The 19,352-nt window shown below is 41.1% G+C and overlaps 1 protein-coding gene across 1 annotated transcript in view; it reads right to left on the reverse strand.

Annotated features, from left to right (window-relative positions):
• FLT3 (fms related receptor tyrosine kinase 3) overlaps window positions 1–17,416 on the reverse strand; it is a 42,953-nt gene extending 25,537 nt beyond the window's left edge. Inside the window, exons 1-4 of the mRNA XM_065848164.2 lie at window positions 17,344–17,416; window positions 4,258–4,382; window positions 2,420–2,622; window positions 1,543–1,658 (exon numbers count right to left, since the gene is read on the reverse strand). Of these exons, the coding sequence (XP_065704236.2) occupies window positions 1,543–1,658; window positions 2,420–2,622; window positions 4,258–4,382; window positions 17,344–17,398 (499 nt within the window). The 5' untranslated portion in view covers window positions 17,399–17,416. The remainder of the gene's footprint in view (window positions 1–1,542; window positions 1,659–2,419; window positions 2,623–4,257; window positions 4,383–17,343) is intronic.
• Window positions 17,417–19,352: the final 1,936 nt, after the last annotated feature.

Raw genomic sequence — 19,352 nt, forward strand, 5'->3', positions numbered from 1 at the left:
AATACTCCTGGCTTTTTAATTTCTTTCTTCATTTACTTCTTATAAACTGGGCCTAGAAGAGATTTTTTCACCTATAGAGATTCACATCTAGGTTGAAGGGTTCCTATCTAGCCTGGAGGATTTTATGAGAGATGTAATTATGATATTAGATTCACAGGACCAAAGAGAATGCAATCCAAGCAATTGATATGGAAAAGATCTTTATCAAGACTGTTTCAACCTACTCTTACTTGCACATGTAATAATTTTTTTTACCTCTAAAGCCTAACTGATGTAGTTGACAAGGTAATTTTTAATTAAAGATTTAATACCCTGCCCCCTCAGTGAAGCTGTTAAAATTATAATTGAGACATGCAATAGGCCTTAAAATAAAATGAGAGACTGGAAGTGATACTTCTGACACCTGAGTGAGAAAAAAAGACAAACAGAAGAAATACTGTAAAAACAGGTAAAGAGGGAATAAAAAATATTATTAGTCAGAGTTTATTAAAAACAAGGCAAGTAATAATGCTTGTTGTTGAAACTGTCTCTAGAAGGGTTTGCCAGTTTTTCCTGTTTGGATTGATGTTTAACTTTCTTTTCTTTGAAATTTCTTTTATATTTTTAAATTTTATCTTTAAATTGTGTCCTTTCCAGACAAAATAATACGGTATTTCTCTTCTGTTAAAAAAAATATCATGTCAACATGGGTCTTTTTTTTTTTTTAAGGTGTTCTTGGACTCCCCTACTTAGAAACAGAAGATCAAACTTAGTTGCACCAGTTGCCTTTGCATCGAAGATGTATCTTTTGTCATCCTTGAGAAAATTCAATCAAATCTGCTCCAACTGTGAGCGTTTCAAAAAGCACGTACTCTGTCATGAGCATTTAACAGCAGTTAAAATCTCAACTTCTCTAGCACCCTTGTGCTGAGCAGCTGCAGTACTGATGTGTTTCACCCTAAGACCCAATAAACAAGTAAAGGCTGGCACTGAGAAAAGGGACTTCCTCTTTTCCCTTCCCTCAGTGATGCCTCTTGCTACCCAAAGAACTGCAAAAGGAAAAATCTGTGAGAGAAGAGCAAAGACACCTGGCACCAGGCACAGGTGCAGAAGTGGCAGAGTGGGATGAAGCATGACTTCAGAGTGCCAAAAACCCTAAAATAAAAGGGATATCCTGATGTGGTCCAGATAACAGCCCAGCTGGCAACACCAGGAATAAACAAGTTAAGATACAAGCAAACAAACCTAGCCTGCGAGCTTTGAGAACACGCAAAAGCCACCCTTGATTTGTCCCTTTTGGGACAAGGGGAATCTCTCACAAGGGAGAAGTGAGCTTCATTTACATCTCTCTTTTTTCATTTGTGTGGTTTATTGGCTGACAAAAGCTGACTCTCATGCAGTTTGTGGTTTTGACTTCAGCCTCTGAAGACAGCTCCAAGTCCTATGAATATCTAGGAGAAGGCTGAAATGCAGTACATGAGAGCTTCATTGGCTTTGAACTTGAGCCTCTCCCCTTGAATCTATTGATGGAGTGATCCCTTTCAACTGAGATGATATACTTACTTCGGATGAGAACAGGTACAACTACTGTGTAGTTGCTGGTTTTACTTATGACTGAGAGGGTGTATTTTCCAGCTTGCGCTTCTTTTATTTGGGAAAAAGCCAAAGATGCAACATATCTATAAAACAGAAAGTAAACCTGTATTTGCTATCTAGAAAGTAATATGCAGAACACACAATAAAATGTTAGCTCTTTAGCTCTAGCAAAAACCCTTCAGAGATACTAGCATTCATTATTTACACAGCATTCTTCAACTTGAAGTGTTTTCATCATGTATCTTCCTACACAAGCAGCATGTGTGAACTTAACAGGTACCAGAAGCTTAATGCTGAGCATTGGGAAAGATGGATTTTCCAAGCTTTGGACAATGGTGGAGGTCCACAGGGAAATGCTTTACTTACAGTCCCATCCTACATGTTTTGCAAGGGGAGGCAATAATCCAGTCTCAGGTTCTAGCCTAGGTTTGGCTGTGAGCATTAGGATGCTGTTGTTCCTGATCTGCAGCATGACCATAACAAGTCACATAACTCTTCGTGTCTCAGTTTCTTTGGCTATAAAATAATGATTTTGCCCCGTGAGCACTGCAAAGCTCAAACTGATCAAAGCCAGAAACTCCCTGGAAACCCCATGCATGATGATATACAAATTAAAAGAATAAGATTATTTCAAACTATTCTTGGCTTTGAGATTCTTATCTGTGCATGTGTCTAAATGACAATCAGCAACGTGCTGCTGGGTGACAGCACTTAAGAAAGATTTGAAGATTTTAAAAGGTAATGCATATCACTAAATTGGCACAGTCACAGAAAATATTCCATTTGTATTCTGAAAGAAATGATCTCTTAAAGGTTCTTTGATCCAGTACATTCCTTGACTTACCGATTCTCTGAGTCCAGTGAAGGTTTACAAGGCTGGCTCTCTTTAAAGAACCAAAAGCATGAAATGACCTCCGAAATGTTCATTATCACTTTTAATTCAATATCTTCAAACAAATTGACTTCCACATTTTGAGTTGGTTCATAGATGTTTTCTGTTCCTTGAGAATTCAAATAACATCCAAGATCTTCCAAAATGTTAGAAATCTGCAGTGCAAGAGGACAGATTGTTAAGTGTTTGTTAGCAATTATCTTTATTTGCCTTTTTGCATTCAAATATTTTAAAGGATGCACCTCTGGAAAAGCTTTCATAAATTAGTAATACCTCATAATGCCAAAATATGAATACAATTTATACTGAAACAACACCTTCATCATGTCGTCTTCTGTTCTTTTTTTTTTTTTTTTCATTTCTACTGTCAAACTTATTCATAAATATGTTGAATTCTACTGCAGGAGAAAACACTATAGGATTTCTATAGAATTAGTTAATTCTGTTCTCTAGACAGACATCGCAGAACCATTTTCGCCAGAAATGTGACAATTTCACAGTGATACAGGGTATTCTCTACTCTCATGTTTTGTTTCCTTTCATGTAGAACCACAGGAAGACTTCGAGCTGTAATACAACCTTTCTGTTTGCGACCTCAGTGCAAAGGCAGGGCCAGATTTATTTATTTTTTTTTTAAGCATTCCATTGCTTGACACTGCATCATCCAGCTAGACTACTCTTCAGCTCCTTGGGGCTTTACTAAGCAAGGAATATTTGGGCTTGGCGCCTTCGCACCTTTCATTTCCCCACCATTGCGTGTAGCTAAAGGAGAATCACAAACAGAAAGAGAATATTCCACAATCATTCTGAAAACCACTGACAGATTAATGAGTCTCTATGGTTAACTGCAGCAAAAGGTGGGAAGTAAATATCTTCGTCTGAAGAGCAGCTGTAAATGTTTCCCTTACTTTGGTAGGTGAAATTTACCCGGTGTAAGTTTATGAAAGGACAGAGTTCATCATATCCTCTGCCTGCACTGTGCTTGGCCAGTTGATTCTTCCCATTCTTTGCTCCTTCTTTGTCCCTTCTCTTGATCTGAGAATTATCTAGAGATAACAGCCATATTCTGCTTTGCCTGATACAAGGACAGCATGGCTTTGACTGGTATACCTTCATTTGTTATCTGAATTATCAATTTATTTGTCCAAGAATTAGAAATATTTTATAAGACTAACTTGAAACAAGAATCCTCAGGAAATATTTTAATCACGGGTCTCAGCTGCTTTATAATTTAGTTGCACACCACCTCTTCTTGGTCTTCTGCCATTTCAAGTCAGAAGAGAAGAAGTAAGAATCATATTTGACTCCCTATCCAGCTTTGGTGTCTCAGCCAAGCTTTATACTAGGCAGGGATTTATGGGCTTTGCTGGTGGGAACAGAGAGGGGTGCAGTTTCCCCATCAGTCCCAGCAGCCTTGGCACACTCTGTGGCAGGCCACCGATTCACACCATGGTCTTGGCAATCCCCTCTTGAGGACATATAGGTTTTTACTTTGATACATTTCCAGCTATATTCAGCAACATTCAGGCATGCTAATGTGAGACAGCATTAAGGTAGCAACAAGAGAATCAGTTCTAGAGAAAACTAGAGAAATCTGCTTATAGTTTCAAAGTATGAATTGTGATATGTATTTCCCTCTAATCCTCTGTAGTTGTATTTGGCCTAACCCTGGTTATTTTGACTGTGACATCCCCACAGCCTACAGGTTTAGGGTGTTGTAAGATTCTGGGAAAGTATTTCTGGAATGGATGGGATTATTTTTATAAGCAACTCATTCTCTGTTAGATTACCTTAGGAGATACTAATGCCTCTGGTGTTCCTGAACCTTCAACCTTCTGGCTGATAAACACACATGCAATCTCAGATGTGTTTTGCTTCATTGCAGAAGTGAAAGTAACTGCTGTCATAACAAGAACTGTAAAACAGAAATAGGAAACAAATGTAATCATGTCTAGATCTCTGCTCAGGCATAACCATCTTAGTAAAAATAAAATACAACAAAACTGTAGAAAGATTACTTTCTTTTAAGGCAAAAGGAATATGCAGATATACAATACGCTTTTGCAAACTCTGTATTTGTGTATTGAAGCTGAGTGGAACCAGTATTCAGAGAACTTTTCAAAAGCATCGATCCATCACACTTCAGAAGTATGTTCCGTAAAATTGCAGAAAATGTCTAAAGATAAAAGCCTCTATGTGTTCTGGAGGCTCCTTCAGAAACCACACTACAAAACAGGCTCCCTCTTGCAGCTCACTTCTGGATCGCCATCTCTGAATGGGCCCTACAGCACCAAACCCTGCAGCCCCAGGCCAGCATTTGCCCATCGTGAGCTGGAGGATCATAATGCACCATTGGCACTAAGGAGATGTTCAGGTCAAAAACATTCCCCAAGCACCCCTCACTCCTGCTCAGAGTGATGGCAAAAGAAAGCAATGGCAAAAGAGAGCCCTCAGGCTTGCCTTTGGAGCCCACACTCAACTCACCCAAGGACTCAAGATCTAGTCTTCCCTTTCCCTTCTCTTCAGGACAGGGTGCATTTGTTCTGATGTATCACACACTCTCCTGAGCCTTTTGTGCCATGGATTTGTGCACCCCAGCAGTTCACAAGTGAGGTTCAGGTTAGATGCTGCTTCTGTTGAGCTGTCATTCACAGCCTTAAGCTCTTCCCCCTCCGGGAAGCAAACAAGCCAGTAATTACCATTATTTTGAGGAAAGCAGATGCAGAAAGTGGAAGGCAAGGAAGAGTAAGCCCATGGCTTTCTCTTGTCTTCTTCCTCAGACCTCCCTGCTTCTGTCACACCCCAGTGTCCCTTGCCAGCTCCCAGCCCTGGCAGGAGTAGCAGATGTCATTTCTCATTACACATAAGGAGCAGTGTGGGAAAGCTTCTGGTGCCTCAAAGCCACCGTCTCTCTGCAATGCTTCATATGAGTCTTTCTGCAGAGACTGCAGCTTGAGAGGTCACCTTTTAGCCTTAAAGGAGCTATATAGTAACTAGGCTCCCAGCATTGCACATGAACAAGAAAAACAGAAGTAAGACTGCACAACTGGCAGGGCTAAATGTGTCTGATTTCCATTAAGTCCCTAAAGCCAGTCCTCAACAGTACAAATAAGCACTGAATCATAAAATAACATCTCTCTCTCCCGGCGACCTGGGAATTTTCTGCCCTCGGGTCTTGGTTTTTTGCCTTTTTTTTTTTTTCCCTCCTTCATCTTCTGACATGGCTGGACATAAAGCAAGGTGCAGAGCTGAAATGAGGAAAAAAGGCAAATATATCAGGAAGTGCTTGAAAGGTTAAATTAATGTTTCTGCAGGTGATGGAAGGAGTAAAACTGGAAAAAGGAAGAAATGAGGAAGAGTTGCTGCTATGTCTTCATTGATGTTTGTACCTTCCAGAGCTGCCTGATCTCTAAGCTGGCAACACTTTGACAACCAATTCTCAGTTCTCTTAACAAATGTGGATTAAGACTGAATTGTTCTCATTCAGGCACCTAACATACACTTTATTTTGGGTGTCACCTTTCCACAGTATACACAGGCAATGGTCTGCTTTTGCAGACCTCTGAGGAAGGTCTGCTCTTTAGTTTGGAGAAGAGGAGACTGAGGGGTGACCTTATTAATGTTTATAAATATATAAAGGGTGAGTGCCATGAGGATGGAGTCAGGCTCTTCTCAGTGGCAAACAATGATAGGACAAGGAGTAATGGGATCAAGCTGGAACACAAGAGGTTCCACTTCAATTTGAGAAAGAACTTCTTCTCAGTGAGGGTAACAGAGCACTGGAACAGGCTACCCAGGGAGGTTGTGGAGTCTCCTTCCCTGGAGACATTCAAAGCCCGCCTGGACACATTCCTGTGCGACCTCACCTAGGCATTCCTGCTCCAGCAGGGGGATTGGACTAGATGATCTTTTGAGGTCCCTTCCAATCCCAAACATACTGTGATACTGTGAAGATCCTGTCCATCTGTCTGTGATCCCCAAGAAAGGTGAACAGCACTTCTTTAGGGAGGCGTATCTCCCTCCATTGGTGAGAAAGATGATGTTGGCACTTCTTGAGACAGTGAGTGCCAGAGGGCAGCTGAAAGTCAGGTATACATTAGGTATCTACACCAAGCATGCTGAATTCCTCCCCATCAATGCAACCCACGTTTCCAGGCCTCCCATGAACTTTTCACCAAGTCTTTCTCTGCTCAGCTTTCTCCACTTCTGTTTGTTGGTCACTCTACTTTTCACATTTTTCAAACCAGGGACCATCTCACTGGCTCACAACCAGGGGCTCAGCTGATGGAAACCTGCCTATGTCTATTGATTTCTAAGACACACCAACTGAAACCACCTGAAAATACAACCTCAAAAGTTCAACTCATTTGGCCTGTTAAGCATTCCCTTGCTTCAGCTTTCTATCTGCAAATAATTTTAGCTTCAGTACAAGTTGAGCCAATTTATCCTGGCATCACTCCACTTTGCTCACATTGTCTTGTTAGCAGGATGCCTACTGCTGCAGTAGGATAGAGGAAGATGTATTTAAACACCAACAGGGAAAAGATTTGCAGCTACAAGTTAGGCAGAAGCAGACAGATGTAGCAGTGAGACTGTGAATGAGACATGCAAACAAGGTGTCTGAAGAACTGGAACTGCATCTGTATAGAACAGTATGTGGGAGTATATGCTGGAAGAGGGAGTAGCGAGCACCCTGATATGACACCCTCATGTATAAGAGAAAATGGGACTCCCTGACCTGTTAACTGCTAGAACTTGTCACTGCTGTCCTCTACCTTTTTTTCCTGTAAAATTCAACAAGGTTTTTAGGGTTAGAAAGGGTATTGTGAACCTGAGGTGATTCCAGCTCCTTTACAGTGAGAAAAAATGAGTAATGTTATAGTCAGAAGTGTTAACATGACATGGAGTAGCCTAAACTTGTGTAGGTCTTAGAGAAACACATTGCATTGACAAAGCAGAAAATCAGAGCATAACTGAGGCTTTCAGAAGAAACAGGATCTAGAAAATAAATATTGAGAAAATGGTAATGCTCTGATTCACCATCTTGATCTTCAAGCTTCTAGCTTGCCTGCTCAGGACTGTAGTTATGATCTGCATGTCAATCATCCTCCGAAAAGCTCAAAGTAAGAACAGCAGAGATTGAAAGCACTGGGTAAGGAATATCAGATATGTAGTGTGCATAATCATGTTGTGTATTGCTGAACTGTAGTGAAGCTGGAATGGAAATAAATTGAGGCCTCTGAACAATGTTTGTTTATGCCTGCTTTCCATCTCCATTATCTTCTTATAGGTTATACAAAAATAAGTGCAGTAGGAAAAATCTTATTCTCACTGAAGTCAGACTAACCTCTACTTGCCATAAACTGAGTCAGGATTTCATCAGGATGTGTAGACACATACATGGGGAAATGCCTGTACAAGTCATAAATTGGTCTTCCATGTTATGGTGCTGAGAAGAAAGGCCTGAATCTACTGAAGTGATATCAAACCAAGAAAGTATGTTTAAGATAGTTCAGCTATCAGATGGTTCACCTAATGGAACTGCTTACAAAATTTTATTCTCAAATGGGAGATGACTAAATTAGCCTTTGGAACACTGAGAAAGCCACTCCAAAATATGTTGAAAGTCTGAGTTCGTCAGAAAGAGATTAGCTGAGGAACTGGAAGACTGTGAAGGATGAAGGGAAAACCTTTCTCTTTGTACCAAGGATGCATCTTGTGTTTTTGTTCAGCTCAGGGTGCTTAGTATAATATTTTACATAGCAGTCGGGCCTTTCCTAGACATAGAACAATCTTCTGCTCTGCTTTACAGCTCAGGAGATTTACATAAAGCAAACAAAGTTTTGCTTCTTATTTGGCTGCAGACTGTTTTCTCTGGGTAAGAATCTCTGGAACAACTTTCTAAAATTTTCTTCCTGATCAGGGAAAGTAGAAGGACCCTTTTTCGTAGGAAAGCCACAGTTGTCCCACAGTCATGTATTGCCAGAAACAAATCTGTCAAAGTGGTGACATTGATGAGCCTAACACACATACATTAGCTCTTAAAAAAAACCCCACACCTTTGCATGTGGCTGCCTTTTCCTCAAAAGAAACTTGAGGTGGGTCCTGAAGTGAGAATTTTACTCAGCATATATACAATAAAAATCAGAGAGAGGCAGGATAGGTAGAAAGAACTGATCTTAAATGAATTCCTACCTCTTAACCATATATTATTTCTCTCCCATCAAACTTTCCTCCTTCATCAACTTTTAACGCACCTTCCTTCCTTGGTGTCTTCACCCTTTCAGCTTAACTAACTCCTAGCTTCCAAAAAATGCAACCTGCCTGTTCATTCCTACATGATGATGGGGCCAGAGGTGTTGCTCTGTGTGGCAGAATAACAACCATGTTAGGACAAGGTTTAACAAGCAACGTGGGTGACAAGAGATCCCTGTTGCAGGTCATGTTAATTGTGACTAGTTGTTGTAACACTAAATGGGGTATGTATAGGTCAGGACCAGTCACTTATCTGGTCTTACCAGTTAATTACAACAATCATCACGTGAACTGATTTAGTTATTTACAGTCATGTTCAAGCATGACTGACATTTGAGATGGAAAAAAAATCCTATAGAGTGTGGTAGCTCTCCAGGAGGGTTTGGTGGAAAGGAACCAAGAATCTCTAAACTTAAATCACTGAGTAGGAAAGCAGTGAGAAGAGGGGAGCAGGGAAGGCTGTGTCATTTAGGAAAGTGCTTAATTAGGCTACATGCACTGAGTCAAAAGCTAATAATGAGAAACAATACGTATTATACATCGTCCTGGAAGGCTACTGTCACTTGCCAGTCTTGATTGCCATTGCCTGCAATCCTCCACCTGGGTTATTTTTCCACCCGGATCCACTCCCTCCTCCCCACCCACCACCTCATTTTTCCCCTGCAGCCGCTCAGGCAACGGCATCACACGCTGCTGCTCCCCGGGGCTCTGCTCCCCGGGGCTCTTCTCCCCGGGTCAGGAGCCTCCGCGCAGAGGGACCCATAGCGGCCAACACCGCGGCCGGGCGCGGTGGCCGCCAGGGAGCGCTGCCGGCCCGCGCAGCCCAGAGGAGAGTGGGCGCTCCGGTGGGGCCGAGTCAGGAGCGGAGGCACCGCGGGCCACACGCTCGGCCCCCTGGAGCGCAGGGTGCTTTCCCGACTGGTAACCAACTCCATCAGAGTGGCTCCTGTTCGCTTGCGGAGGAGCTGCCCTGCATTTTTTTTTTTTTTTTTATTCTTAGGAAGTGAAATGGGAAACAAAAAAATCCTTGGAAATTATTTCATACATTAATTAGATAATTGATGATAGCTGATTTTTTCCTTCTTTTCTTCTGCAGCAATATTTTCCAATTTTTTTATTAAAAGACAGCTTAGAAATACTGACTCTTTCTGGGGAGATCCCACAGTCATCCTCGTGTGGCTCAGATAACATTCTGACTCAGTTATATCATTATATATAATATATTCATTTTGAAACAAATTTTTTTAAAGGGCATTTTTTGCACAATAACTACTCATACATATACAGTTAAAACTTCCTACTCAGCAGAACAGTTTCAAATAAGTTGTCTCCCTATTTATTATAGTGATCTCAAAGCGTTTCTTTCGCAGAGCTATTAAACCAGAACTTGTCACAGTGAATAACCATTTCTAATTCAACTAGTGCAAGTGCCATCAAAGGGTTCTGTTGCTTGATAACTTATTTGCTTTATGTCAGCTTCTGTAGTAAAACTACACTGCCTCTGCCTTACAAAATCTGTTTCCCTAGTCCTTACAAATTTAATCTATGCCTGAATCTCTTTTCAACATATGAGAAAGAAGTAAGAACTTCGCTCAGTCTATCTAAGGAACATCAATGTCGAGACCCACCTACTCCACCACAGTTTGCCATGTGCAGCAGGGAAGCCTGTCTAAAAATCAATTTTCTATATTTTTCATATTCCTCGACCTCCATTTTCAGGTCTCAGATGAAAACAGCTGCAAGGAATTTACTTTTTCACATTTTTCTGGTATATCTAATGACCTGTGCATCATTTCCAATAATTTATTCTCTGTCTTGTTACATCCTAACATATTTTGGTACAGATTTCAGAAAATTTCATCTTTCTGATAAAATTACGCCATTCGATGCTAGTACGTTTCTTCTTAGAGAAGGCCAGTCAGCTGCTCTGCCTATGGCTCATTGTAGCCAGCTTATAAATTACGTAGAAGTTTTAAGACAGAATAATTGAGATGGCAGAAAATTTCAAATCAGGAATCACACTGGGGATGTATTTTACACTCCTCTGCCAGAGACCCAAACAAAACCTTATTCAACAGAGCAGGTAGCTGGGAGTCACCAGAGATACTCTTGCTTTTTTACTGGTTACTTACAAGTATGTTTGTTTCAGTGTTTTATAAAAGTAAGCCAATGATAACACAAAGTGCAGACACATTCTTCACATGATACTACTACATATTGAATTTTATTGACTACTTTCACCACTAACTTTATTGCAGTCTGATATCAAAATAATGATCTGTGATTCATATTGTGATTTCAGTATTCGTTTCAGCCAGGCAGAATAACAACCCAGTTTGACTTATTCATATAATTCTATCATTTTTCAGGCTTTCTAATCATATACCTGCCCTCCTGAGTACATGAAACCTGCTGTTCCTCTGGGAATTAGTTGCTGTTAGTGAGAGATTATGTACATTTACAAGCAGCCCAACCCCTTTAGCTGTTGTGGGTTTCTTTGCTAAATATGAACTGGCCCTAGCACCATGTTGCTCCTTAATTTCTAGATTTGCTTTGTAATGATCTTTCTGAGTTCTCGGTCTATGTCAGTAATTTATGGTTTTTACCTGAAACAGCAATAAAAAAAAATATCTCCTTAGCATGAAGCAAATGCTGAAGGCTGAAGCAAGACATTTATCTCTCTTTTATCTCTCTGTTCTGCTTCTTCTGTTTTTTGTTTACCTGGGCTTGGGTGAGGAAGGACTGCAGGGTTGTATTCAAACCCTTATTTGTCTTTCATTTCACTAAGATAACTTTTCACCTGCCTTCCCTGGGCATCTGAGATAAAGGTTCTACCCAAACAGCTGAACTGTTATTTTGCTTGTTATTATTCATTTTGTCTGCTTTTCATGTGACTAGCTGAATGAATGACAGGCCTTCCACAGGTCTCTGGACCATGATCCCATGGTGACTTTTTTGCTTGGGCTGATGCATACAAGGAACTCGCTGAAATCCTTGCTGCTCTACCCACAGTTGGTGCCATTTCAGGTACTTGTGATCTGGTTTACAAAGAATAACTGCAACTGCTTAGGATGTCCCTTTTTGGGAAGTGGCTGAAACGTGGCTGAAAATGCCATCAACCTCAGCTACCATGGAAATCTCCCTTTCTGAGGAAGAGTCTCCTTGGTGGCTGATTCTTCTGCTTCTTACCCACATCTTCCATCCTCTCAAGGGAGCTTCTTCTTGGCTCTCACATCACTGAGACCTTTCCACCCCACTAAGTATGGTGAACAATGGTATTCTGGGCTGCATTAGGAGGGGTTTTTCCAGCAGGTAGAGGTCCTTCTCCTCTGCTCAGCACTGGGAAGGACCCACCTGGAGTCCTGTCTCCAGTTGTGGGTTCCTCAGTATGAGAGACATGGACATACTAAAGAGAGGCCAGTGAAGGCCCACAAAGATGATTAAGGGACTGGAGCATCTCTTCTCTGAGGAAAGGCTGAGAGAGCTGGGACTGTTCAGCCTGGAGAAGAGAAGGCTTGGGGGGATCCTATCAATGTACATAAATACCTAAAGGGAGGGTGTAAAGGGGACAGAGCCAGACTTTTTTCAGTGGTGCCAAATGACAGGGTCAGAGGCAATGTGTACAAAGTTTTTCACTATGTGGGTGACTGAGCAATGATACAGGTTGCCTAGAGAGGTGGTGGTCTCCACCCTCAGAGATATTCAAAAGCTACCTGGACGGTGTCCCAGACAGCTGGCTCTAGGTGGCCCTGTTTAAGATAAAATGGCCCCCAGAGGTCCCTTCCCATCTTAACATTTCTGTAATTCTGTGAACAAAGGGACAATTCTGTGGGCAAAGAAGCACTGGTGTGATGCCACCACAGAGGTCCCTCATGAATCAGGAAATGGCACTGGGCTGTCCTTATTCTTGATGGTCCTCTAGAGGATGTTTGCTCATGGGGAAGGGAGGTTTATGCCATTAAAAAGCTGGATAGACAACCCTGAAGCAAAGCAAACAGATATGTTTCATCTAATGACATAGTGAGTTTGCTTTAACTCTTTTTTTTTTTTAATTGCTCTGTATTTAAATACTCCAGTCTCATTACCTGACACACTCTAGCACTTCTACTGACATAAGTGGAATTACTAACTTATTGCAAGCAAAGGCTACTTGAGTTAAGTACCTAAAGGTAAAGGTATGAGATTCCTGGCATCTCATCAACAAGGAGAAAAGGATCTCCCCAAAAGAGAAATGAAAACAGATGGTAGATAATGAAACAATACTATTTGTCATCCTAGTATTTTAGAACTTCCCTTTTAAATGAAAACAACAGTTTTCACAACTGACTATAGTATATTTTCTACCCCTTCCTGGAAAAGGAGGTGAGGACAGAACACAGAGGACCTGAATTGTATTTGGGGGAAGAATGGACAGAAAGAGGAAGAGTGGGAGAGAAAGATTCTGCTACAAAATATAAAAAGATAAAAATTAATCCAAAGTATTTGATAAAAATGGTAGTTGGTGTTTGGCACCAAAATCTATAAAAATGAATTTAAAAAAATACTATCATTATGAGGTTAGCGTTAAAAAACAATTGCAATTTCCAAGTGGTTGTACAAATGTAAAATCCAACATACTCCTTAAAGAGCACATTGTAACAATAAAACACTTTCCAAACCAGTCCTTGTAGCTCACCCATTAGAAATCTCATCTACACAATTAAGCCTAGACTACAAAGAAAGGAGTAAATAGTGTCTTACAACAGTTACAGAGCTAAATATCCAGGTGATAAGCTAGCTTTTCTGTTTGTTTACCCTGTTCAGGTTTTCCAGAAGATTTTAAAGAAACATCTTCAAAAAAATTAAGGAGCTGTTCCTTCCTTTGGATGGGAAATAAGCACACAATGTTTACCCAGATATCTGTATAGCTTTGTTATCATCTAATTTGTCATGAAATATAGAAGAGAAAATAAGAGTCTATACTTCGAACACACCAGCAATTTCTAGGGTATTATCTGTGTTTGAAGAGTTACAGATTCCTTAAGGTAGCATTTTGCATCATGTTTCAGTTAAGAGTCCCATAGTATCTTCTTAAATGTGTTTCCATTAACAGTCATAGAGTTAAGCCATATGGGAAATAAGGTCTTCCTGTCCATTTGAGAAATGTTGCTCTTTGTTGGCTCTGGATTGATATTTTGGTCCCTATTTTCCTTTTAAACAGTCCATGTCCTTTTCTAGTGTTACTATAAAAAAATGAAATGGCTTTTTGCTTCACTCATGCTCTTCTACATTTTTTCTTTGTAAATTTTTTACTCTCCAGTTTCACTCCCATTGCTATTTGCTGGACTTTTTCATCCCTGCCTTTCACAGCAAACATCTCCATGAAGATTTTCAGAAAGTCTAACTCAACCCAATGAACCAAAACAGCTTCTCAGCTAACAGTGCAGAATCTTTAACCTGAGTGAGTTTATGCCACAAAGTTTCATATCTTTTGAAAGACACATTCTCTGAAATTCATAAACAACAGGTATCCTGTGCTTTACTATTTTGAGATCATTATAGGAAGGGTTCTCAACCGGGATGCTGCAGAAGGACAGGATGTCCGCACCTCTGCTCTGTGACAAACCGGCCACCACTGAGCTGCACAGTGTGAACCCATGCACTGCTGGGCAGAGACGTGGGGGTGGCCCTCGCAGTCGGGCTGTGCTCTGGACATCTTCCAGCTTCTCGGTAGCTTGAAATGTGGGTAACTTGAGGAATTTTCTGAAGATAAGAGGGGAGAAGCAAGTGGGGACAAACCTCAAAAGAAATAAAACACCCATAGTGTTAAGTTGTATTTACTTCCACTGGAAAACAACTATTTTTCTGCACAATCCCTTCACCTTCAGGAATTTTCACTTCAGAAGTAATACCTTATCTTCTTATCCATGAAATGGTGATGGATGACCACGAAAATACGTTCTGTCGGGCATGACTGTTTCCCTGAGTAAGCAGATCATGTACTGGCCTTACCCAACATTCAGAGCTGGCTTGCACCCAGGTTTTTGCATGTCTCAGGAAAGAGATTGTAGTCAGGATCAAACTTGATTCTCCCTGGGGTGCTCATTGATTTTACCTTCCTGCCGGTGGCAGGGCTTGGTGCCTGAACTTGCTCTGGAATGTTTGTCAGCTGGCTTGTTGGAGAAAAAATGGTGTACTGCTGGGAGATGGACAGATCCTGCAAGACAACTGGGTCCCAAGCATTTCTGGGTCCTTCTTAAAAAGCAAAAGTGTGCTGGCCCATCTCATATTTTCCTGGGTCTCCGCCACAGGAATGTAATGGACACTTGCATGTTTTGTGAGGGGTTTTTCAACAGTATGGTCCTATAGTTTTTGTGCAATCAGACACACCATAATCTAATCCAGAGCTTGTTAGGGCCTGAGCTTGCAGGCCTTGATTATATGAAATTTCTTCTCTTTTGACAGCCACAGGGAGATCTCAGTCGGTATCTGACAACTTCATTTCTCTCAGTTTTTCCAAAAGTGCAGGTAATCCCATAAACAGCTCTCAGTAAGAGAGGGTGCAATAAAAACAAGGGAGCAAGAGCAGTTGTTAATGGAAAATTTCCCCTGATGAGAAAGGTCACCAAAAGCCTCTGTTCATCACAAAATTCCCCTGTTTGCAAAACATGAAACTACTACTGCCTCAGCTCCCAGGCCCCATCCACCCTTCCACCTCATCCACTAATGCAGGCTAATTATATGCTAGATAATATTCTCTTTAACCACAAGCTCTTGCTTAGGATGACCAGCAAAAGTTAAGAAGATGATGAACTGGAGTAGTACTTTTAATGTATATAGGTGTATTTACATATATATTGTATTGCACATTTTGTTTTCTAAAGTTCTTGGGATTACATTCCTCGCTGCTGGGGAACATTTATTTCCAGCAAATATCACAGGTAAGATGCTTTTTCTTTCCTGCAATTTTTGCAGTTCTGAGTCCATAATTTAAAGACAGACCTGATGCTTTAAGTCTACAGATGCTGTGTACGTTCTCCTCCAGGTGTTATTATAGTTTAGCTTTGCTGGTTAAGTGCTGCAGCTTCTGATTATTACGGTTTATCATATGGATACCCTCTGTTGTCTGCACAATTTATTACTAGGTCTTGTCTCTAAGAAGTAGATAGATTCTTAAAGGGAATACACACATTTTTAAGATATTACATATAATTAATTAAAAGCTTAACATTTTTTTCATCAAAATTGATTTTTAAAAAAGAGTGATTTGCTAGAGAGAGATGTATGGAGCTAGCAGTTCTCAAGATTTCTGCTGTCAGCTATGCCTCTGATCCTTCAAATCCTAGCCAGTTTGTATGTCCAAAAGCATTTGCTATTTTTCCCTATAACAGCTAGTCTTACAAGAAGTAGCACTGTCTCCCTATATACCTCACTTTGACTAAATAATATCTCAACAGAAAGAACACTGGTTGTCCTGGAAGATAATCGCACCTTGGGGCTCTCACACCTTTTGTTCTCTCTTTGCAGAACTGTCTATTAGCCACATCAAAGTCTATCCCTTGCAGGGCCCTTTGGGCACCATCACACCCCAATCCCAGATGATTTTCTTTTTTTTTTTTTTTACTTTGTTATGCAGCCTGTAAGACTAGCAAAGCTCAGTCAAGAAGAAAACACAGAAATCCCTCTTCAACAGGGTTTGCTTAGTAGTAGTATCAGCAGTCAAGCAAAGCAGGAGATCATAAAATACTCATTTTCATTCTTACTCCACCTTCTCCTCAAATAGCTCATGTAGACTTTCAGCCATGAATGAATAATATCTAACAATTGCTCTTTGAAGTAAATATTATTATCCCTGTACATGGAGCTGAAAATGGACTGTAGGTTGTTAAATAACTTTTCCAGGCATACATCAGAAACACATAAATCAGAAAAAAAACCACACTGTCCTTTTGTTTCAGTCCTGGATTTTGAATCAGCAAGATCATGTTTGATAGCAGCAAGCCATTTATTTTAGAGCTAGAGAAAAATAGTTTCAGGCATTTGAGATGGAAGCAAATCTTATTTCCTTTTCTCTTAACAGTTAAATGTTGAGATGGTTTTCAGTAGAGCAAATCAAGCCTTAAAATACAAAACTCTTCACTCTAACAAAACAAAGGATTTGCGAGATATTAATATCGTGCCTTCTTCTATTTAGATTATTGAACAACAATAACAAAACCTGGTTAGATACAGATGCATTGTTATATTTCACTTCACCAAGGTATCAGATTCACAGATTATTTACCTGGGAAATTGCAGAAGATTGTTTAAAATGATCAGGTCAAGCTAACATTAACACCAGGAAACAGATTCATAACAGGAAAACAAAAATCAATATATTTAAATACTTTTTGCCGTGAGCATGAAATGTATCAGGTGCAGTAAGAGCAAAAGCCAGGTTGGACTGAGAAGGATGAAGATGATGGGAAGGAGAAAAGCATCCCTAGAAGAGAGAAGAAATGTGGGACAGAAAATAAAAGATGTGAAAGAAAATAAATGGATAAGAAGTCAAAGGAGAAACAAAGGCAAGATGTGAATGGATGCAGTGAGAGACTGTGAAATGGAGAGGAAAGGGTCCAAGAGGTAGTGTGAGGAGACCTTACCTGCCAGGTGAAATGGGCTTCCAGCGGGGCAGCCGTAGGGCCAGACCGCTGCCATGGCTGGCGGTGCCCTACAGTCCTCTGGCCCCAGCAAGTGAAACCGAGCCGCGCAGGTGGTTGTCTTAAGGGTGCACGTCACTGCCCACAGCGAAACTACTTCTCAAAAGTGCGGGCCTGAGACCCAAGCCTGAAGGAAACGGCTGTGGGATGGAGAGAAGAGGGGCCTCTCTGGGGGTCAGGGACGTCTTCCTTCTGTTGGAGGACGCCTCTACCAAGCTGCCTCCGCTTCTGCTGCTCAGACCTTGCCTGGTTCTTTAGCCCTTCACTCACACTTCTACAAAAACATATTTTCTTGGGTAAATTTGGTGCAGCCGACTTTTTCATGTCTCATTTCAATTCTTATTTTCAAAGCATTTATAGTTTCTGCTTTCATGCACTAGCAGTCTGCATAATTTCTCTGAGTATCGATGAGGGAAAGACCAAGTGGCACTGCCAAGCTAAAGAGCTCAAAAAAAAAAATCCAAATGAAGTTTGTGTGACACCATGGGAATACCCTGCTGCATCTGTCATCACAGGCCAAGGGAGGTTTCCTGCGCTGGGTGAGCACTTGGTCTGTTGGTGGCAGAGAACCTGCTGTGGTCACTGACGAGAGCTCAGGGGGCTTCCACCCAGATGGTGAGTATGTTTGTGTCACGGGGCTGTGTTTACACCAGGGGGAACAGTAAACTAGCATTGCCTGCAGGGAGGTTCAAACTGAGCTACAGTTGCTCTGAAGTTGTTTTGCAGATGACTTGTCTAGGGGATAAAAATAAAGCCCTCCAGGCTCGCCCTCAGACACAAGTCTCTAGAGACACAGTCCCTCTGTCCTCAGTCTGTCGTTGCTCGCTGTCTTCCTCAGAGTGCAGCACTCCAGGATCTGCTGCCTGGTTGCAGATGTGTTAAGGGACGAGCTAGTCCAGCTGTGGCTGAAGTTTCTCACCCCAGCAAGGCCACTGCTTGTACCCGGACAGGACATCGCAGAGGGGCAGGCAGATCTCCCCGGCTTCCACAGCCATACCTTGCAGCCCCCAGGCAGAAGCAAATCCGGTTTGAAAGGAGAAGCTCAGCATCTCCCCCAAGATATGTTGGGAATTTTTGTTATGCCTTCAGCTGTTATATTTTATGTATAAAATTGTATTTCATTATTTTATTTGTTTAGTTGTTATATTTTTACTTGTGAGGGACTATGCAACTACTCTGCAATTGTACAGAACCTGGATAAAAAGAATCCGTAAGCAAATAAACTCAATGTCAGTAAGGTGTTTTCAGAAACCTGCCAGAGATGATATCTAGATTTTTTATTGATACCTGCTAAATAGCTTCTTTTGCATTAAGGAAAATTAAATTAAAATGTAGATGGATCAGAACTAGACAGACATATCATAGGTAAAAGAAGCCACAGAAAATGTCCCAAAGGTAATTGCAGGGGCCAGTTGGGAAAATGGCACTGGGGCCAGTGTTGTTAGAAAAGATGACCACATGACCTCTCGCAAGATTGCCTTAGAAACACAAACTGAGACAATAGCATTATACTCTGGTGCTGAAGACAAGTTTGTATGTGATGCAGCGAAAAGGAAGCATGTGAAATAACATGAAAATCAAGGAGATACATATTTGCAAGGATGCAAAAACCAGGAAAGGAAGTATAGGATTCCATAGGCCTTAGAGACATAATTGCAAACAGAGAAATGTCATGCTGGCAACAAGCTTTCCTGGCTGGCAGGTTGTTTTTTTTTTTTTTTTTTTTTTTTTGCACAGCCCTCACTAGTACACAGTTCCAGCATGGATGAGGCTGGAAGACATCTCTGGAGGTCACCTAGTCCAGCCTGATGCTTAAAGCATGATCAATGAGCACAGGTTGCCCCAGACCACAGCCAGTAGGGTTTTAAGTACCTCCAAGGACAACTTCTCCAGGCTATCTATTCAGTGATCAAGCACCCTCACAGTAAAAAAGTGTTTCCTGATGTTCAGAG

This window comes from Patagioenas fasciata, chromosome 1 (assembly GCF_037038585.1).
Source record: "Patagioenas fasciata isolate bPatFas1 chromosome 1, bPatFas1.hap1, whole genome shotgun sequence".
Taxonomy (NCBI): domain Eukaryota; kingdom Metazoa; phylum Chordata; class Aves; order Columbiformes; family Columbidae; genus Patagioenas; species Patagioenas fasciata.